Source organism: Staurois parvus, unplaced genomic scaffold, assembly GCF_062004578.1.
Source record: "Staurois parvus isolate SC_StPar_1 unplaced genomic scaffold, SC_StPar_1.0 ptg000090l, whole genome shotgun sequence".
Taxonomy (NCBI): domain Eukaryota; kingdom Metazoa; phylum Chordata; class Amphibia; order Anura; family Ranidae; genus Staurois; species Staurois parvus.
This window is the reverse complement of record NW_028317886.1, coordinates 11,987,134-12,010,578: the sequence shown is the minus strand read 5'-3', so window position 1 is coordinate 12,010,578 and position 23,445 is coordinate 11,987,134. Positions and strand designations below refer to the sequence as shown.

General features: G+C 40.1%; 1 protein-coding gene across 1 annotated transcript in view; it reads left to right on the top strand.

Annotated features, from left to right (window-relative positions):
* The window catches only part of GUCY1A1 (guanylate cyclase 1 soluble subunit alpha 1), a 101,746-nt gene that overhangs the window by 61,813 nt on the left and 16,488 nt on the right, over window positions 1–23,445 (top strand). The window contains exons 3-5 of the mRNA XM_089670419.1: window positions 2,436–2,536; window positions 6,600–7,306; window positions 20,609–21,094. Coding sequence (XP_089526545.1) covers window positions 2,436–2,536; window positions 6,600–7,306; window positions 20,609–21,094 — 1,294 coding nt within the window. The remainder of the gene's footprint in view (window positions 1–2,435; window positions 2,537–6,599; window positions 7,307–20,608; window positions 21,095–23,445) is intronic.

Sequence of the window (23,445 nt, the reverse complement as noted above, 5' to 3'; positions counted from 1 at the left end):
TTCGGAAAAATTTCGATTCGCGCGTCCGAATTAGGCTGTTTTTCGGATTCGGCACGAATCGAAATTTTTCCGATATTCGACTCGAATTCCACTTCGGATACTTCGATTCGCTCATCTCTAATTATAGCCAAATACTATAGCAAAGCCTGTTGACTGTGGTCATGTTTTACCATGTACCATGCACATTACGATTACATCAGTATTTCTAGGTTCATTATACGGCAAGGGATTCATTATCCATGTGAGGTTTTGTCAGTACAATTGAAAATTACACAAAAAAAGTTGTTTCTCCTGAAAAGAAACAAAGAGAGTGACTGAAAGGTCTATTTATAGAAAGACACAGGTGATCAATCACCCCTTGTAAGTAGCTTGCCGTCTACTTACTCATCAGGTCACTATATGCTATATTTATAGACTTTTGTGCATATTCACATTGACAAGATATGGGGTTTGCAATCTGATTTGGCAAATCTGAATATTTCCAATGGATAGCTGTCCAATGGAAACAACAAACTCAATTTCATCACGGGTCACATCAGCATTATGGTTGCCCTCAAACGCCTGGTTGTGTCTGTAATACTATAATTCTAGAGCACCCCACCCCCCCCTTACATCAGATGCCAAAATCCCCCCACCATCAAAAGTTAAGAATCCCCCATTCTCCCTTTCATCACAGTGCATTCGCCTTACCTTGTTCTGCTGCCAGCAAAAAGCTAAGGGTGGAGCTAGGAAGCAGAAAGTGCAGGGTCTGGAGGAGGACCAGAGGAGGGCTGGAGTCAGCTGCTGGAGTCTGCTGATTGATAAAACCAGCCAGAGATAAGGGGGTACTGTGGCTGCACAGAGAGTTCTGTACTCTGCTGCTGTCTGCGGAGACAAGGTGGGAGGCGGAGGTGAGGGGGGTGCGCAGCTGCAGGAGAGGTGCAAGGGCCACATGAAATGGTCTGGTGGGCAAGATTTGGCCTGCAGGCTTTGTGTTTGACACATGTGATATACTGTATATATTGGAGGACCAGCCAAATATTTTTTATACCTTTGCTACAGACCTGTTGCCTCCTATAGCTAAATACTTGCCAACATACAGTATACTGACTGTGTTTATGTTGTGTAATATATATCAGACATTTATCCAGCAATTGTTTACCAGATGTGGGCGCAGACAAATATTCCTGTTCCTGAACTGGCTAAAGTTTTTAAGAAGATTTCAGGGTCCAATACTACCTACACTTTAGATGCAATGAGCACATGTGTCACCACGAGAGTGGTTTGCGCTCACATTAATCCGTAGTCTTTCCTTATGCCAGGGGAAATCATTGATGCTTTCAGTCTTGGCTACAGCCCTTATAACATATTGACTTTGTTTTCTGAAAGCATCTCAAGCACTGCATGCACTAAAATAGATGTGTTCTGTGAACCCAACACAGGCAGTGTCTACTGCTGGCAGTATTTTCTCAAAGCTAACTTTTCATCTAGATGCTGATATGTATGAGTATCCTGAGGACAGCCCCTAAATACAATTGAAAGCTTTCTATTTGTATTTAAAAACAAAAATAAATGCATTGCCAATCTGAATAATACACAGTGTACATAACTGTTCAGTTTTAATGAGATTTGTATGGACACAATAAAAAAAAAGCAGAGAATATGTAGCAGCTGTATCTGGAAACATCCGTAGTGTTACTGTGAATTAATGGCACTTAGCAGATACTGTCATGCCGCATAGATGAATTCATTTAAAGGACTGTATTAAAGGGCACAGTTATGATGGTAGGAATATTGGGCACTGTTTCTATGAGAGGCATGTGTCATTTGTTCTGTAAGTGGAACTCACTGAACAGAAATAATGTTTTTGGATGCCTTATGCCCTGGAGGCAGAATGTTCCATTGCCTGCTTGAATAATGTTGTGCTATATACGGTCAATCAAATCACTATGATGCTGTCTAAGCCAGAGGTGCACAAATAGTCCCAGGCTGGGATTTAAAACAGCAATGGCACATAAAGCATGCCAGCCTATATTTGTGAGCGTTGTCATATTTTTCTGAGATCTGAAAAAAAAAATGACTAGTAGGCACCAATAAAGTATTGAAGGTCATGTACAAAATATGACTAAGACTAATGACTAAGAGTCAGAAGCTCCTATCAGAACAAAAATACACTCATGTCCATCAGGCTTTTTAGTACCTGCCAGAGTTACCGAATTCCCAGTCTGTTCTGTGATAAAACTTTTATAGGCTGAGACTTTAGTTGTGTCATAGGTCTGAGACCCCAAATAGATGAGATTTCACATTTTTCTCATGAAATCGATGCCAAGTAAAGCTCAGTCATGCAACGCAGACAAGGTTCTTAAAGAGGACACACTAGTTTAATAGATCCATACCTAAGTATGAAATGCTTTCTGGTTGTTGAATGAAGTGATTTTACATTTGTTTCTGTGTAGATCTGCTTGCAGTACATTTAAGCTGCCTGGCATGCCAGTGTGTGGAAAAGTTGGGAAGGAAGATTTTGAGAAAATTTTGATAAACCAGTCAAATGCAGCAGGTAAGAGAAATTGGTGTTCAACGCATAGCAAATGTATATTAATTATGTCTTGGTTTTTTCATCTACCCCCATATATTCAGGGACTCCAGAAAGTGTTTTTCTTAGTCACATTTTTATTAAAAGCATGTATACATTTAATACATGTATGATCAATATAGAGTTGAGGCAAACTCCACACAGGGATAGAGGTGACAGCCTGAATTACAGAGAAATTAGTGAATAACATTATCAGTATAACAGTATCACAGCATCTCAAAACATAGTTTATTAAATATGTGAAAAGTGTCTCAACAAAAAAAAATCAGGCTGATACTGTAAACAACAACAAAGTCAATGCAAATAAAGATTGGCTTGGGGCAATTACTCATCAAGTGAATCCAGAATAGAGAGTAAGAAAGGGAGGTGAGGAGGGTCAAAGGATGGGGGGAAGGGTATTCGTGGGTTAGCCTGGTAAGTTGCCCAGTGTGGTGATATAAAGATCAATCAATATGAAGGGTCAAGGCTCCAATAGGATTGTAAGGAAATCAGGAAGAAGAAATTTGTCTAACCAGAGTTGCCAAGTCTTCAAATATGTGCAGCTTCTGTCCTGTATGTATCATTGCTTGGACTGCTCTATGCTTTATGGCCAAAACACAAGGCATGGGTTTTACAGAATTTTGCTATAGTTTGCTTTGTTGCTGTTGTGATTTGAAGTAAGAGTGGCTTTGGTCAGGTTCAGGGGGGAGGGGTTACATTTAGTAGAGCAGCCTGAGAGTCGGGTTGCAGGGCTGTACCAAATTAACAGTTGAGGACTTGAAAGATCTCCTACCAGAAAGAACTCACCAGGTGGCAGGTCCACCAAATGTGCAAATATGTCCCTGGTTCACCATAGCCTCTGAAGCAGAGGGTGCAGTAACCCAGGACATATTTCGCTATTCTCAAAGAGACAAGGAACCATTTAGACAGTACCTTATAATTGGTTTCATGTGCTACTATATTTTGCCAAGATATACACAGTGGCTAAATGGTTAGCACTTCCGCCTGGCAGTACTATGGTCTTTGGTTTGAATCCCAACCACGGCACCACCTGCCTGGAGTTTGCATGTTCTCACTGTGCCTACATGAGTTTCCTCCCACACTCCAAAGAAATGCTGGTAGGTTAATTGAATCCTGTCTAAATTGGCCCTAGTATGTGTATGTATGAATGTATGTTAGGGACTTTAGATTGCTTAGGGACCCTTGAGGCTTAGGGACTGATGTGAATGTACAATATGTATACTGCATATGTAAAGCACTGCGTAAATTGACACCACTATATAAGTACCTCTAATAAATAAATAAAATACATGAGTGGTCACTCAGACATCAGACCATTTTGCTGGTGTCAGGATTATAGATAATTCCACTGTGTAGCGAGTGACATAGGTGGGGGGAGAGGTCATTAGGCATCTAAAAAGTTGTGAGATCACACCCTTGGTGTAAGGGTCAGAGGAGCATAAATGCTCAAATGGGGATCTCCTTGGTAGGCTCTTCATGGGCTTTCAAAATTGGCTGAAAGAAATGTCTTATCTGCAGATGGTGAAACTGTTCAGAGCTAGGGATCTTATAGGTTTCTTGCAGATGGGTGAAAGTTTTGAAGCTCAAGGCGGTAAATAGGTGATGAAATCAGTTTAAATTGGAGCCAAAGGTGAAACGAAGCTGGGGAGACAAATGCAGGATAGAAGGATGGATTGTGCATGAACGAGAGCAGTGGATTCTGTGCGGACAGTAAGCCTGATGTGCATTTCACCCTGTCCCACAGGGATATAGAGTGTTGAGTAACTGGATTTACAGTGAGGAAAATAATTATTTGATCCCCTGCAGATTTTGTAAGTTTGCCCACTTACAAAGAAATGAAGGGTCTATAATTTTTATCATAGGTGTATTTTAAATGATAGAGACAGAATATCAACCAAAAATCCAGAAAAAAACACGGTACAAATGTTATAAATTGTGTTGCAGTTCAGTGAGTAAAATAAGTATTTGATACCCAAGCAAAACTTGACTTAGTGCTTGGTGGAGAAAACCTTGTTGGCAAGTACAGAGGTAAGACGTTTCTTGTAGTTGGTTACCAGATTTGCACACATCTCAAGAGGGATTTTGGTCCACTCTTCTTTACAGATCTTCTCTAAATCCTTAAGGTTTCTTGGCTGTTGCTTGGCAATTTCAGCTCCCTCCATAAATGTTCTAAAGGGTCAAGGTCTAGAGATAGGCTAGACCACTCCAAGATTTTAATGTGCTTCTTCTTGTGACATTCCTCTGTTTCTTTGGCAGTGTGTTTTAGGTCATTTTCATGCTGAAAGACCCATCTTCAGTGTTCTGGCTGAGGGAAGAAGGTTCTCATCCAAGATTTTACAATACATGGCCCCATCCATTGGCCCCTCAATGCGGCAAAGTCAGCCTATGCCTTTAGCAGAGAAACAGCCCCCCAAAAAAAATGTTTCCACCTCCATGCTTGAGTGTAGGGATGGTGTTCTTAGTCAGCAATTTTATTGCTCCAAACATGGCGAGTCGAGTTAATGCCAAAGAGCTCGCTTTTGGTATCATCTTACCACAGCACTTTCTCCCAATCCTTCTGTGAATCATTAAGATGTTCATTGGCAAACTTCAGATGGGCCTGTACATGTGCCTTCTTGAGGAGGGGGACCTTGTGGACGCTGCAGGATTTCAATCCATGACGGCGTATTGTGTTACCAATGGTTTGTTTGGTGACTGTGGTCCCAACTGCCTTGAGATCATTCACATGCTCCTCCTACTGTATGCAGTTCTGGGCTGATCCCTCACGTTTTATTCAATTGATGATTATTTTATCATTCTTCCATTTGTGAATAATTGCCCCAACAGTTGTCTCCCTCTCACCAAGCTTCTTTATGATGGTCTTGTAGCTCATTCCAACATTGTGCAGGTCTACAATCTTGTCCCTGACATCGTTTGGCAGCTCTTTGGTCTTTCCCATGGTGATGATTAGGTTTGAATGGAAGAAAGAGATTCTGTGGACAGGTGTCTTTAATACACATAACTAGTTGTTATCAGGAGCACCTTCTTAAATTGACAGGACTAATCTGTGTACCACATGAGCACATAGCCAGTCTGTGGGAGCCAGAATTATTGTTCGTTGGTAGGGGATCAGATATTTACTTTACTCACTGAACTGCAACTCAGTTTATCACATTTGCATCATGTTTTTTTTTTCTGGATTTATGGTTGATATTCTGTCTCCATCATTTAAAATACACCTATGAAAAAAATTATAGACCATTTCTTTTAAGTGGGCAAACTTACAAAATCTGCAGTAGATCAAAAAATGATTTTCCCTACTGTATAATTGTGCCCCGTTCTCTTGGAGAAAGGATATCCCAAAGGATATTATCTATTAGAAGGGAGACTAAGTCTAAAGCCTACCCAGAGTGGTACATTTCAGGTTGCATGATGTTTCAAGAGCGAATAAAATGTTTAATGGTGCAGCAAACCATATATATTGACAAAAAGTTCTGAAAACAAATGAATAATGCAGAATCACATTATATTATATTTGTAAAAATTACATTATTATATGCTACAAACACATTTAATCAATTGCAAGTTTTAAATGTATTGACATAAATGAGCTTAATATAAGTCCAATGTACTATGTGCCTGTGGTTGTACATAAAAAAGGTGTTATTGTGTAATCTAGTTTGCATAAAATCTCTGCCAGGTTTGCATGTCCAAGTATGGATAAGTACAAGGCAAGTAGCGCCAATATTATGGTCAGCAATATTATTAATGACAAGATAATTACTGGTAATGTGATATAGGAACACCATTGTGGTCATATGGACTACTGTAGTAGTGTTTATCAATAAGTAAAAACAATAATGGTATTGCTGCAATCCTGTAAAATGAAAGTAAAAAAGCTAAGGTATATAATAATTCTCATAAGTAGGGTATTTTTAGTAGGGCCTTTGCTCCTAAATTACCATGCTATTTGGTTTCCTCTGTAAACATTTGTAGTTATCATAGTCCTCCTTTTCCATTCTCATGTTGTGAAATGTTATCATTTTAGGAGTTCCTGTGGACGATGTTAAAAAATCTATAGGAGAAGAACTTTTCAAACTATGTTATGAAGAAGATGAACATGTTTTGGAAGTTGTTGGAGGGTCACTGAAAGACTTTTTAAACAGTTTTAGCACACATTTAAAACAAAGTGGACAAAGCAGAACACAGGAAGATGGGGGTGGACTTCAAGAAGGGTCAATCTTGTGCCTAGAAAAAGACCCAGATTACTTAAATGTCTACTATTTCTTCCCAAATAATGTAACAAGATTGATTTTACCAGGGATTATTAAAGCAGCAGCATATACACTATATGAAACAGATGTGGAAGTGAAGTTGATACCACATCGTGATAACGATAGTAGTGACTTTATCAAAGAACCCTATCTTTTATACTCTGTGGAGGTCAAAAATACCAAACCATCCTTGTCTCCATGTAAACCACAGTCATATGTGGTTATCCCAGCAGCTATCTTCTGCAAGACTTTCCCTTTCCATTTTATGTTTGATACAGACATGAATATGCTACAGATTGGTAATGGAGTAAAGAAACTGCTCAACAGAAAGGACATTCCTGGGAAAACCAACTTTGAAGAAAATTTTGAAATAATTTCCCCAAAGATAAGCAGTACTTTTAGTGCTATCATGACTATGTTGAATATGCAGTTTACTGTAAGAGTTAAAAGATGGGACACAACCATTGAGAATTCACCAGAGGTAAGATCAGTTACAGAGAACTAAGATGTTTTTTATCTGACTACTTTAGTATTTAGTAGTATATGTTTTGCTTTATTTGGTGAGGGCAACTTTTGTTGCAAATTGCAAGTTATCATTTTACATCCATTTGAAATCCAGTCCAACCAACAGAATGATTTGCAGGTAAACTCAAATATGCACATGTGAAGCAAATTAAATAACTATACAGAACACAGGACCTTAGTTTTAATCATTAGTTATATGCAGGGCTTTTTTTCTTAGAGAATAGGTGCAGGAACCTGCCCATTCTTAGTCACACTTCTTTTAGAGAATACAGAATCAAGTATCAGTCTGTGGTGCTCAGTAACTTGCATGGAATTTGTTAATGATAACAAGAACAGCAGTGAATTAAATTCCCTGCAGTCAGCAACAAAAGACCCCCCAGCGACAATAGATTCCACAGCAACAATACACACCTCAGGAACAATAGATCCCCAATTAACAACCCCCCCACAGTAATAATAGACCTCCCAGCAAAAATAGATCCCCCACACAACAATAGAACCTCCCCCAACAACAGTGGACCCCTCTCAACAAAATTCCATCCCTGCAACAATAGATCCACCCCATCAATAGACTCCCAGCAGCCAGCATCAATAGATCCTCCAGCAGAAGGCAACAGTAGACTGATCCATCAAGAGTAGATCCCTCCCAGCAACAATTGACCTTTCCCCAGCAAGATAACCCCCCCCCCCAAAAAAAAAAAAGTGCCAGGAGCACTGTATTTGAACTGTATTGCACAAAATAAAGCATAGCTGCAAGCAGCACTTGAAGGACATAATTAATTATGGACACGTTTATTTAAAGCTGCACTACATGGGATATTATATGTTAAAAAATAATAATTTAGCATTTTGCACTATCGTTGAATGTTGGTTTAAAGCGCTGTGATTAAGGACAAAATTTTATACCTTCAGGTGATTGGCAAAAAAGCTGCAGCGGCACCCTCTATATAATCCCAGTTTGCATCAGTTTTATGTCCTTGGGTGATGGACTTCTTCTCTCAGCTGAGATAAGCTTACTTCTTTGTTATAGTTTATCTCTCAAGATTCTTCTGTCAAGTTTCTAGCTGCTCCCATAGCCACTGTGGCTTTTCTTCAGCAGCTTTCCATTTCAGCTGGACTCTTCAGCTGGAACCCCTATTGATTCAGGGCAGGCTTGTAAAGCTAATTCAGCACTGGATCCTGTGTGGGCACTCATCTTGGCACATAGTGCTTTGGATTGAGTCAACCACACGTTGCCATAGTTTACCTGCGGGGGAGTCCTGTCCCCTGTAGACTGTAGACCCTGTAGCTTTGATTAATTCAGGTTTATTTTGACCTACCTATAATTTTGAGGCCACAACTATCAGTGAGTGCTGTTCTTATGGGTGATGGATCACGTAGTGGACTGCATGAATCCATAAATGTAATATTTGAAGAATATCAAATTGCTAGAACTGTTTTTTAACATTTAGCTCCCATTGACTACAATGGGGTTCCGGAATCATCACTCAGTCTTTAGCCATGTTTGCCAAACCATGCTCAAACCTAACCCAGGAATGTTTGGCTCATTACTATGAATAACTTCAAAATACCTCAGCTGTGCTTTAACACCCCTTGAAAATCTACAGGCAGCTTCTTTCCACTTCATGCCACATCCCATAATTCAATCCAGTTGCCTTGGCAACTAATTGAAATGTGTCCCCAAAGCATTGTGAAATGCAATGGTTAAGTGTTGTGCTAATCTTTGACTCTTCGTAAAGTCAAAACTTTATTACTTGCTTAGAGTTTCCAGAGCAAAACTGAAGCATTTTTTTCAGTGTGATATGTTGATGACGTCTGCTATTGCACAATTGCTAGTAAAACATTTTTTGGACATGTATGTTTTAATATATTTTAATATGTTTTTCAGGGTGATAGGATAAAATTGGAACAGTGGGTGGTAGAATATCAATCTCTGTTTGAAACATTTTTTTTATGTATTATTTCTGTTAGAAAATGTGATTTGCTAAAACACTAAACATCTGATGTGAGAAGACAAAGTAAGAAAGCTTCAGGTACCAAATTTCATGCAGATGTGTAAAGAAGATATACAAAAAAGCATGTTGATAATTCCAGTGCTTTAGGGATGTGTGGCTAATTTTAATAGCCTTTTTACTTTCACTCCGGAGTAATTTCAGAATAAAAGTAAATTCATTCTTCTCACTATGATTATGGATGGGACTTCAACCTTCTGTCTAAAAAAGTGGAATTTCAGGTTTTTCCAAATTATACTTAGACCTGCTCCCACCCCACTTCTAAATTCTATACTAACCACCCTGTAAATGGAAGATGCATATACTTACCTATTCTCAGAGTCTGGTCATGTGATCTTCTCAGTGGCGGCTTCAGGGGAGAAGATCCCCAACAGCAGCCGCAATGCCTGCGTAGTGACATCACCCATAGGCTTGCTATGGGACATATGTTGTTGGCTGTACGTTTTCTCCCCTGAAACCTCTGCTGGTCACATGACCGGACTGGAGTGCCCTCAGAATAGGTAAGTATAAACATCTTCCTTCACAGGGTAGTTAGTTTAGGATTTAGAAGGGGGCTGGGAGCAGATATAAGCATAGTTAGGAATAGCCCAGAATTTCATTGTAAGATCCTTTGTTGTTGTCCCTGTCATGCCCCAATGTGTGTGCAAGGTTACAGTGAAGCAACTAAAAGCAGTTGATCCATTGGAGAATTTATAAACTGTATAAGTGTAAATTTGTCACGCCAACCCTAATGCTAGTCAACTAAAGTAGCATAACAGTGCATAAACATAAATGAGCAAGTAGATACCAGTGCATAGCCATACATAAATGCACATTACATATATTTATCGTGCAAGTGTCCATAAATGTGTCCATAAAATAACAGTTCAACCTAAAAAACTCTCCACGAATTCTTCTAAATTCTCTTTGTTAATGAAAGTCCACTACAGTAAAAAATATATAACGTGACTCCCACCACCATTTACTCATGCACTCGCCTCAAGAAGCTGACCTGGTAAATTCCAGGTCACAAACACTTTCCCTTCCTTGGGGTTATTCCCAGTCTCCACTCCGTGTGAACACTCTAGGAAATCCTGCTTCTGTCACCACTTCCATATATGAGTGCAGATTCATCATACAGTGGGACAAAAAAGTATTTAGTCAGCCACCAATTGTGCAAGTTCTCCCACTTAAAAAGATGAGAGAGGCCTGTCATTGGCATCATAGGTAGACCTCAACTATGAGAGACAAAATGAGAAAAAAAATCCAGACAATCACATTGGCTGATTTGGAAAGAATTTATTTGCAAATTATGGTGGAAAATAAGTATTTGGTCACCTACAAACAAGCAAGATTTCTGGCTCTCACAGACCTGTACCTTCTTCTTTAAGAGGCTCCTCTGTCCTGCACTCATTACCTGTATCAATGGCACCTGTTTGAACTTGTTATCAGTATAAAAGACACCTGTTCACAACCTCAAACAATCACACTCCAAACTCCACTATGGTGAAGACCAAAGAGCTGTCGAAGGACACCAGAAACAAAATTGTAGACCTGCACCAGGCTGGGAAGACTGAATCTGCAATAGGCAAGCAGCTTGGTGTGAACAAATCAACTGTGGGAGCAATCATTAGAAAATGGAAGACATACAAGACCACTGATAATCTCCCTCGATCTGGAGATCCATGCAAGATCTCACTCCGTGGGGTCAAAATGATCACAAGAGCGGTGAGCAAAAATCCCAGGACCACACGGGGGGACCTAGTAAATGACCTGCAGAGAGCTGGGACCAACGTAACAAAGGCTACCATCAGTAACACACTACGCCGCCAGGGACTCAGATCCTGCAGTGCCAGACATGTCCCCCTGCTTAAGCCAGTTCATGTCTGGGCCGTCTGAAGTTTGCTAGAGAGCATTTGGATGATCCAGAAGAGGATTGGGAGAATGTCATATGGTCAGATGAAACCAAAATAGAACTGTTTGGTAGAAACACAACTCGTCGTGTTTGGAGGAGAGAGAATGCTGAGTTGCATCCAAAGAACACCATACCTACTGTAAAGCATGGAGGTAGCAACATCATGCTTTGGGGCTGTTTCTCCGCAAAGGGACCAGGACGACTGATCCATGTACAGGACAGAATGAATGGGGCCATGTATCATGAGATTTTGAGTGCAAACCTGCTTCCATCAGCAAGGGCATTGAAGATGAAATGTGGCTGGGTCTTCCAACATGACAATGATCCCAAACATACCGCCCGGGCAACGAAGGAGTGGCTTCGTAACAAGCATTTCAAGGTCCTGGAGTGGCCTAGCCAGTCTCCAGATCTCAACCCCATAGAAAACCTTTGGAGGGAGTTGAAAGTCCGTGTTGCCCAGCGACAGCCCCAAAACATCACTGCTCTAGAGGAGATCTGCATGGAGGAATGGGCCAACATACCAGCAACAGTGTGTGCCAACCTTGTGAAGACTTACAGGAAACATTTGACCTCTGTCATTGCCAACAAAGGATATATAACAAAGTATTGAGATGAACTTTTGATAATGACCAAATACTTATTTTCCACCATAATTTGCAAATAAATTCTTTCCAAATCAGCCAATGTGATTGTCTTGATTTTTTTTCTCATTTTGTCTCTCATAGTTGAGGTCTACCTATGATGCCAATTACAGGCCTCTCTCATCTTTTTAAGTGGAAGAACTTGCCCAATTGGTGGCTGACTAAATACTTTTTTGCCCCACTGTATATAGGTGTCCTTTAAAAAGGGTGGCCTGTTAAAAAATCAGGGTCACTTTCTGCAATGAATTCACAGAATACAGAGGATCCCCATAGTTCAATACATTCTAAAATGACTTTATTAACATAGTATTGCACTTACATATTATAAAAAACAAGCTTGCGATATTTAAACACAGCGGGGCTGCTGCTCCCACATCATTTCCGGTTTCAGCACTCAGTCACCTGGATTCGCCCAATGCATATCGTCATGGTCACCTGACTTCTTCGGGGTTCAACTGGAGAATATGGGCTTTTATTTTACAGATTCAGACTGGTCCAGAGAAGCAATTTAATAGATTTATCTGATGGAGTGGTCATTTGTGTAAAATGATTGTTAAGGTGAAGCAATTCAGCTTAAAGCTTCATGTTTGACCTTGACCTGATTAGCCTTGAAGAGTTCATGTGGTTGGTTAAATAAGATACTTTGCAAGTTTGATCTCATCCCCATCATGCACAACCCCGCACCACAATCCAGCCCATATTATCAGCTACAGTAGCATGTATCAAGCTGAATAACATCTCAACAGTACAGGTGATAGATGTGTAACTTGAGTAAGTGCTACAGCCTCCAGCAAGTGTTTATTGCTGGTTTTGTCTCTGGAGGATGTTTTTCATCATGTTCTGGTGGACGTGCTGAAGGTGAAAAGAATATCTTTAGTTTAGCAATGGAAACCTAACAGAAAATTGCACCCTTTTCTATACTATCCAACACATAGAAAAATGTTTGGCTGCAGATTTACTTTGAGTAAATCTTAATTTGGCAAGCAAGAGCCCATCATGGGTCCCATTAGTAAATGGACCATTACTAACCAGTTATTTACCAGTAACACAATAGTCTTTGGTGGGCTTGACCATTGCTTTCTTTCCGGGTTCATGGGCAGCAACCGTTCAACTAGCCAAACCGTGATGACGTCACTCCTGCGCATACGTGTGGGAGCTTCGGCCATGGCACGGCGCCCGTTGACAGTACGGTGCGCATGAGCCGGTGACATCGCCAGCGCTGCTGAAGTAAATATTTCCTTAATGGTGCATGTTAAGGAGATGTTTCCAGTACCTAATGGTAAAACATTAAAAAATAGGGTTTACTTCCACTTTATGTCAGGATGTTTAGTCTTTAACTCTTAGGCTAGGATGCAGCTCCTCTTTTTTATTTTCTGGCCCCTAAGTAAATGAAAGGATGGGAGCTCTTAGGCTGTCAAAGTCATGAAGCACTTGTTCAATGTACTGAAACTTATTCTGCTCTCTCCAAGATTTGGAATCATTATATGGATGATGCAGGCAATGTTAGTTCAATAATCCGTAGTGACCTCAAAAGTTTAAATTGCTAGACTGTCTCCTTGGTAACTGCAGAAATAGAGCCTTCAAGGCTTGGAAAGTGAGGTGGAACTATTCATAGTGCTTCAAAAACTGCAAGAGGAAGCACAGGAAGTGTGCACTAATAATTTTATCACTATCTATCTGACCAGCTTGAGCATTAAAGTAGAACTTAGTTTACCAAAAAAATAGTCAGCTATGTATATTGTACTAATTTTAGGAAACGTTTTTGCACATCTTTGCTTTTTTTGGTAGTTACAGTACTCACCCTGTAGATAGATGAGATAAGCTGATTTAAACAGGCTTTGCTTATTTGAAAATTGCATTTGCCGTACTGACTTTTCACTGGTCGCACACGGGATATTTATTGAGGCTAATAAACTTTTGATTAGTAAACATTTTAAAGAGGCAGCATTTTTTTGATAAAATGAACAACCTATTAGATTATTGCTAACCCAAATGGCAAAACCCAAACCAAGCTACATTTGTGCAATAATCTGATCCGATTCAGTCAGAATTGTGGAAGGCGACATCAATATGTGAATTAAAGCCGAACTCCATCCTTACCTTAATTCTTCTACAGTTATACAAGCTCCTCCCCTGTACTGAATTATCTTACTCTGATTTCACTGCACACTGTGAGCTTCTCAGAAGTATGAAACTCAAAATCAAAAATGTAATATATAGCAGCTTGACAATCCTTAAAGTGTTTCTAAAGGCAGAAGGTTTTTGTTTACCTTAATGCATTCTATGCATTAACCACTTGCCCTCCAGAGGATTCCCCCTGCCTCCTTCCTGACCAGGCCATTTCTTGCGTTACGGCGCTGCGTTATTTTAACTGACAATTGCGCGGTCATGCAACGCTGCACCCAAATGAAATTTTTTTTTCCCCATGAATAGAGCTTTCTTTCAGTGGTATTTGATTGCCTGTGCGGTTTTTATTTTTTTCACTATAAAAAAAAACTGACAATTTTGAGAAAAAAAACAATCTTATTGACTTTTTGCTATTAAACATGTACAGTAAAAAAATTTAAAAAATCAAATTTCATTATAAATTTAGTCCAAAATGTATTCTGCTCCATGTCTTTGCTAAAAAAAAAAATCCCAATACGTGTAAATTAATTGGTTTATATGAAAGTTATAGCGTTTACAAATGGCGGTGTATATACTGGGATTTTTTAAAAATTATTTTTACTACTAATGGCGGCGATCAGTGACTTATAGCAGGTCTGTGGCAGGCATTCTGACACTGGGCGGAACTGACTTGGTGTCACTGACATCCAATACAGTGATCAGTGCTAAAAAAAAAGCACTAACACTGTACTAATGGCACTAGGCAGGAGGGGGTTAACATGAGGGGCTATCAAAGGGTTAACTGTGTCCTGTGTGCTGTTTTACTTTGTTCTGTGTTCGTGTGCTTCACTGTAAGCACACTGATTTGCATGGCAGTGCTGTGCACAGCCATGCAAAGCAGTGTGCAGGAGCTGACAGGGAGGAGAACTGTTTTGTTTACAAACAGTTCTCCTCCCCGCTTGATATGCTCCGCAATCAACGGGCGCCGACAAGTAATCACCGGCCAGGACCCAGTGATTAAGAGCCGTGGCCGCGAACGCCTCATGCATGCCCCCTACCCAGACATGCAAAATCATGTATATATAGGTGATTTTGCACACCGGAGCTGCCCTGTAGCAGTATTTCTGCTATAGGGCAGATGGGAAGCAGTTAAGGTGCAGCTTTCCCCTCAACCCCCTCTAATACCTCTGCGATATGCATGAGAGCAGTGGCTCTGGGGTCTCTCTCTCCTCATTGGCTCACATCAACGGGAGCCATTGGCTCCTGCTGCTGTCAATCACAGCCAGTGATCCAATGAGGAGAGAGTGGGGGAGGGGCCGAGCCACTCTCTGTTTGTAATTGGGCTTGCTATTGGGGGTGGCGAGGGGAGGAGCTAGGACCACCAGCGGAGCACTCAAAAAGAAGAGGATCAGAGCTACTCTGTGCAAAACGATTGCACAGAGCAGGTAAGTATAACATGTTTGTTATTTTTTTTTTAATTACTACCTTTAGAATCATTTACAAGTGATAGTAAACTCTAAAAAAAAATACGTTTTCCCCCACAAGACAATGTCATTATGTGCATATGCATCGCATACTAGCACATTATGTGAAACTTACTGACACCACTGACCGGGCTTCCATTTTCTCTCGGTCTCTCTTCCGGGTTTACTGGCTCTGGCAGCTTGAATGGCTGAGGATGACGTCACTTCTCACATGTTGGACGCTGTAGACATGTGGACTGAACAGATAGAAAAAAGGAGGAAATTAACAGCTTACAAGGGAACTGAAACTGGAGCATGCTCAGTAGATGTGGCAATCGCTAGTCTACACAATATCAGTGGGGACACAGACAAGGAGGGTAGGTCAGTGAACAGCAGGGTCTACCAGTTTTTTTTGCTGAAAGCAGAAAATGAATCCCATAGTGATTGAGTGTGTATGAACAGCATGTAATACAGATGAACTGACAGTTTGTAATAATGTGAGTTTAATGACACTTTAATGCTACTTACAGACTGCATCATATATGGTATTTTTCGTTGTGCCTTTAGTACCACTGTTAGTCATCAGCTAGTAGGGAATGCATGCGCACAAATGCCTGTTTTGTAATTCCCATGGACACTTGATAGAATCTGTCTAAGGCTATATTCACACGGGTGCAGACTGGTGGCCAGGGGCACCCACCGGCGAGAATCCGTAGATTCTTGCCGACAGTTCTGTACGCTGCTTGCTCACATTGATTCATACTCTGTACAGATCAATGACCAACACCGACTCTGTTCACATGTAACCACTCGTCAGAGCTTACTACCAACCCTGGACTCAGAAATGTGTATCCAGGGGCAATGTTTCTGCTGAGTTTCTTGCAGCACTCAAACTGGCTGCATCTAATTGGCCAGTTTGTATATAGCCAGAGCCAGGGGCGGACTGACAACTCATGGGGCCCCCGGGCATTAGGGCCCCTGTGTCCTTGCCCAAACTCAAAAAAGCCTATGAAAAAGGTACCAGGGGCATCTCATGGGGCCCCCCACTGACCCCGGGCCCTCGGCAGTGCCCGTGTTTCCAAATGGTCAGAGCACAGAGTTCAGCTGCATCCAGAGGCGGCGTCTAGCCTCCTCTGAACACAGCAAACTATTCACTGTCCCCAACATCCATCTGAATGTAGCCTAATAGTTAGTCTGGCTGAAAAAAGAAAAGTGTCCATCCAGTTCAACCATTAAAAAAAAAAAAAAGTTATAATCCTATACCCACAGTTGATCCAGAGGAAGGCAAACAAACAGCAAAGCATGATCCAATTTGCTCCTGCTGGGAAAAAAATAGGTACACAAAGGGGTTGATTTACTAAAACTGGAGAGTGCAAAAATTGGTGCAGTTGTGCATGATAGCCAATCAGCTTCTAACTTCAGGTTGTTCAATTAAAGGAGAAGTACAACGAAAGCTTGTTTGGCTGTAATTCTGTGGATGCTAAAGTCCGCTATAGGCTGACATCACTCCAGATTTTGTACTCTTCAGTTTTAGTAAATCAACCCCAAAATGTTTTAGCCATGTTTTTACTAATCATTTCAGTAAAGCAAGTTACCCACAACACTAAGAAGAGAAGTAAAATCTTTCCATACCATCATTAAATAGGATATATTGCGTGCACTCAGCAGGAGCCCTAAATTAGCTAAAAATCCATTGGCTCACACATTTGATCATTCCTGTATAAAATAACAAGTTTAGCTGGTACATCTTGCTGGTACATTCAGTAAAGCATTTTCATAATTCAGTTTTAAGGGAAATCATTTTGTAGAATGCTGAAATATATCAATAATCCACTTTTAAAATGTTGCTTTCCTTTATTATATTTATGTTTCATTTTCCATATCATGAATAGCTCTCTGTTGGGGTTTTCTTAATACATCTACAGCTTTAAAGTTGTCATTATTAAGTTAATTAAATGATTAGAATTGGTTCTAGCTAACTAAAAATAGTGGCACAGACATTGGTCCCAATGCTTGGATTATGCAGTTAATAAAGTGCAGATGTGAAAATTGGGTGACAAAATTACTCCTTAATTTTATGCAAAAGTAATATGGCTGAGCTGAATTTCATGCTTCATTTCTATGCTTATTATTGAAAGCGTAACTCATCACCTCATTAGGTTTGATATACACAAAGATCTTAATGAAATGTGACAATTTCTCTTAGTAAGTTAGAAGGTGATTTTCTTTCTGACATAGCTTATTAAAATGTATGTAGATTTTTTTTCTTGGGTGGTATAGTCGTTATTAAAAAGGCTTAGGAAATGACATTCCCCAAGAATAGTAGTCAGAATATGGAAATATTTCTCATACCTGAAAATGAATATTTTGTACATCTGAGATTTGTATTGCCAGTTTGACAGGTCGTATATTCCCTAGAGAAGGGACATTTTCTCGCTCTAAGTAGAAATCATTGCTATGCGGCTCATGGCATTTCTTCTGACATGTTAAGATAGTATATAGTATGGCACCTGATGACACCGCGTATCACATAATTAACTGTGCTGGAGCACTGTTTATTCCTTTATATGGTTAAGCTATTTGTACAGGACTGGAAATGTTTGCACGTGTAATCCCGGCACTTGCCCATATAAAAGTTAACCCAACAGAGTATTTAACTTTTAGTTGATGTCACAAATCTTGTCCCATAAAAAGTGAAAGGAACAAAAAAAAATGAAAAATTAATTGTTAGTTTCACCTTTCTGTAAAAAGCTCCAGACTTCGCTTTTTCCTGCATTTCTTTGTTTTATAATATTTATTCAACTACATATTTGTTTGACTTGGGAGGACAACAATAGTGATCACAGTCTATTAGGGCTCATAGGCATGAGTGCCCAGGCTGCTGTTTTGTAGCTGTCCTGTAATACTGTTTGTTGTGTGTATTTCTCCGACTCACAGAGAGGAAAGACCTCTACAGAGCCATATCTTTCTCTATAACTACTGTGTTTTAGTGAAGCAGAGATCATCATGGTGTATGGAGATTCTAAATGTATCATTGATGGCATTATGCTCATTAGGACATATATGTTGTGTTTAGAATAATGCTGCTGGCTTTTAAAGGAGATTTGTTTAGAACTCTTTAAGTGGTGATGTTGCTTTTAAAGTGACACATGCCATTTCTTCTGCTATCTCATTTAACAGTACCGGTGCATAGAGGCTTTTAAGCTCTTTGTTCCCTTTTCCTATTGTTTCGCTCCCAAGCAATCCCTAGATAGCAGCTGTGAAAACTCAGTGTAAAAGCCACTTTAATTTCACTTTGGCTTCCTTCAACCCTGCTTTCTCTATTGAGTGGGATTATTTAATATTATGTTTTCTATCTTCTGATTTAAGCCACTAAAAAATATGAAAGGAAGGATGATTTCATTATATCCATGGAGACTTTGCAAAACCAACTTTACTTGAAAATATCTGTTCTCCAGAATTTTTACAGCTGCTATTCGGGGATTGCTAAAATAGTGTAATAGAAGACAACGAGCACAAATGAGCTTACAAGAGGATTGCCATGGGTAACATTAAGTCGCATGTCAACTAGTCCTACCAATTTAACTGGAACTCCAACTGCCTGTAATATATAATTTACATAGAGTGTTTACGATATTTTATGTATTGTAGAAGTATGGTCTACTGTCCTATATTCTTCTTCTTAAATCAAAATAAGTCTATTTCTAAATATAACACACAATTCAAAAGGCACGTTAAAAAAAAAGAAACACACAGTACAAAGTGTTGATATTGTTGTGGTGAAAGGAAGAAAGCTAGACTTTCTAAGTGAAGAAGCAAAACTCTGAGAGTTGGACTGAAATTTCATTTAAAATGTATCCAAACTGAAAACAAATGTATATATTGCACCTTACCAGTCCTTAGATGTGATGACTGCATTTGTTTTCATTTTTCAAGTTTTTTCCCTTCATTTTCACCTGGTCATGTTGCAAATAACACACTTATCCCTTAGTGTCAATGTTTATTCCTCCACTGTATCTTTAGAGGGAGCCATGCTTACCACCCAGACTGGGGTACAAACTTTTGTGCCTTTTTCTGTTTCCATTGCATAGGTAGTGGTGATAATAATAGTTCACAGAAGGAATAACATTGTTTTTGCTTTCAGTTCGGCTCGCAGTTAAGTGACAAGGAAATTACATCTTTCGAAAGATTAATGCATATTTTTCTGTAATTGCCAAAAATATTCTTAGGGTCTGTTCATACCAGTTGCATTGTGACTGTTCCCAGGCAGTTCCAATAAAAGGACAAGTCGGTTTTTCTTTGTTTACAGTTAAGTCAGCCCTTTTCGCCAAGATCTGCCATTCATAGATGCCATACTACAACTTCTATAAATGAAATGTGATCTATGAATGGAGGGGGCGTTGCTATCAATCATCCACACATTCTCCATTCTTAAATCCTGTTTCATTCATAGAAGCTGTAGTACGGCTTCTATGAATGGCAGATCTCAGGTATAGTCAGGTTCTCTTGATGAGATCCTGTGACAGCTTCTAAGCTGCACCAGAAGGTTGTGACAGCAGGGGTGGAGAAGACATTGAAGGGGAAATATTTCATCTAAAGGAGGACATGGCAGCACAAGGGACGCATCCTACTGAAGGTAAGTAATGCCCCTTGTTTATTTATTTCTTTATTTTATTTATAGATAACCGTAGGCTTTAAGGTCATTTTGGTGTAAATCGTATCCCACGTAAGACACAAGTTTTCATCATGACCTACAGAATTAATGTAAATATTAAGGAAACGTAAATATATAATTCACAAAAAGATACAAACAGAAAAGTTAACAAGAGCAGTGGGCTTTTCTTTTCATGTTTTGTACATTCGGGTTGATCTAAAAATATAACCCAGTCTTTTTTATGTTTCACATAAAAATCTTGTTTTGCTAGCAGAGATAAACTGTTTCATTCTATGTCTCACTGTATTCTGATGCAAAATGGGAAAGATTCCCATATGTGTAATTTTGACAGTAGATAAAAACAATCATCTTCTGCAGGTATTCAGTTTTATCAGGAAAAAGAACCCTTAATTTATGATGGTTAGAAAAGCTGGGACATCTATTGCTGGTGACACATTGTTCACAACTTTCTTGTCTTTTATTTACAGACAATGAATTTGAAAGGCCAGATGATCTATGTTTTTGAATCCAGCGCCATTTTATTCCTGGGGTCACCATGTGTGGATCGGCTAGAGGATTTTACAGGACGTGGTCTTTACCTTTCAGACATTCCCATCCATAATGCGTTGAGGGATGTTGTGCTGATTGGAGAGCAAGCCAGAGCACAAGATGGGCTGAAGAAGCGGTTGGGGAAGCTGAAAGCTACACTTGAACTTGCTCATCAGGCTTTGGAGGAAGAGAAGAAGAAAACTGTTGACCTTCTATTCTCTATCTTTCCTGGTGAAGTTGCCCAGCAGTTGTGGCAAGGGCAAACTGTGCAAGCCAAGAAATTTAGCAATGTGACAATGCTTTTTTCTGACATTGTAGGCTTCACTGCAATATGTTCTCATTGCTCACCCATGCAAGTTATTACCATGCTTAACGAACTATATACACTTTTTGATTTCCAGTGTGGAGAACTGGATGTGTACAAGGTATGCCTATTTTAGCTTCTAATAACACAAGATACAACTTTACAGATCTGTGTTCTGGTGCTAATAAGCAAAAGCTTTTGTTTTGTGTTATTTCAGTAATAGAGAATGTGTACATAATCACTAAAGGAGTAAGCACTACTATAATAAGATATAATACAGAATTCTGTTGCCAATTACAGGGATGTGAGAGCCTTTGGTTTAGAGAGATGTAGTGTATGTAGAAAGCAATTTCTAATGTTGTTTTGTTGTTGTATATGTAAACCCAAAATCTTTTTTCCAGTGTATATAATTATGCTTTTACTGTATACAGTCTTTTAAAGCAAGTCAAATTTATGCAAACTGTTGCAAGGAGATCCTGCCAGTACCAGCACTTCCTGTTACAGGCTGACAACACTAAGCCACTGCCTTGCAATCTTCAGCAGCGTTGTCACCCTTCTATGCAAGCTACTTGATACTTGATGAGCACACACTGCAAGCTGAGCTGAAACATTTGCAACATATCCACAGGAAAACAATTTGCTTAAAGAATACGTTCACCTTATATAACATGTTACACCCATATTCAGGATGCAACATACAATGAAAGGAACAGCTCCCGCTCCCCCCCATCAAATGTTTTTACAGCTAGCGGGGGATCTTCTCCCTCCGCTAGCTGTAACAATTTTTTAAAAATGTGGCTGTGAGGGCTCCGTCTGCCCAGCCCATCACTAATTCACAGTATTCTGTGAAAGAATATGACAAGTTCTGACAGCTTTTGCGGCTGTTGGTTTGTAGTTCTCAATGAACTACCACGGCGCTGTGGAGAGCTGTAGTAGTTCTGTGATTCTTCCTGTCAGTGTGCATCTGCTTGCCCAATATGATGTACGGGCACACAGATACACTGACAGGTCTGCAGGAGTCCTGCATTGCAGCAGATGTACTGATCACTGGTACAATGTTTTACGGGCTCCCAAAACAAAGATTAGTAAATGCACATTTTTTTTACCTGCAAAAGAATGTGCATTTATTATTTTTTGTTAAAAGGTGAACTTATCCTTTAATAAAACTGTATACAGTGGGGCATGATTTCAAAAATACTGAGAAATAGTTTTAGGGTTTACATACACTTATATGTTTCATAATATGGAGAACATTAAAGAGCTAATTATGTCTGCTTAAATCAGCCCTTTTCAACTGGGGTGCCGTGGCACCCCAGAGTGCTGCCAGAGGTCTTCAGGGGTGCCGTGGGGAGAATGGCTGTCCATTGAGCCTGAGCTCCCGATCCCCAGCCGCACTGTACATCGGCACTGGGAGCCGTCAGACCGCTAAGCAAAGTGAAAGCAAAGGGAAGGGGAGTGTCTTCTGTGCTCTCTGTTTCCCCCTAAAGTGCAGTACCCGGCTGTGTGATGGAAGCTAAGGTACTGTAACTTTTCATAAAGTTGTATACATGTACCTGTGTGTGTGTACGAGTGTGTGTACGAGTGTGCGTGTGTGTGTACATGTGTATATATGTGCGTGTGTGTGTATGTATGTGTACAAGTGTGTGTATATATGTGTCTGTACATGTGTATGTGTGTGTGTATACGTACATGTGTGTACATATGTGTGTGTACATATGTGTGTGTATATGTACGTGTGTGTCTGTGTGTGTACATGTGTTTGTATGTGTGTGTTTGTTTTTATATGTGTGTATATGTATTTTACATTTAATCTCGACCCCCTATTCCTGTCCTATCAGAACTGCTTTTTTAGGACTTGTTTGTAATAGCAGCAAGGACTGCTGCTCCTCTGAAAAGCAATCCATGATCAGATTGCTTTTCAGAGGCATTTGACAGGTGGTAAAGTGGCAATATGTTGCCTCCTCACCACCTGGTTTACCCCAGCATCAATCACTACACCACAACTGTGTGCAATGCACACACAATTGCGGGGTGGTTGTAGTTCAGCTCCATTCACCTGGAGGTATACTTCCAGCTGCAGCAACAGCATGTGTATACCCCCAGCTGCTGTTTCTGAGGCTAAAGGGGGAGCAGTTGGGGGTAATAAAAGCAGATCAATTGCGTGGTTTTACCACCCTCCAACCTCACAGGTGGACAGGCCCTTGGTTCACATCTGTGTGGTTGTGTGTAGGGCAGCCCATTCATTTCAATGGGCTGCCTTACCCACAGAAATGCAGGGAAAGTGGTCCCTGACCTTAGTTTTAAAATTACACCACACCAAAAACACCCTGTGTTTGCCAATTTATGGGGTACCCCTAAAGAGCAGAGCATTTGTCTGCGCGTCAGGAATGAGCACCATTTTGCATGCGTTCCGTGACACACAGTAACGTGAACCAAACCTTGGACAGGGGTGCCTCGTGACTGAAAATACTT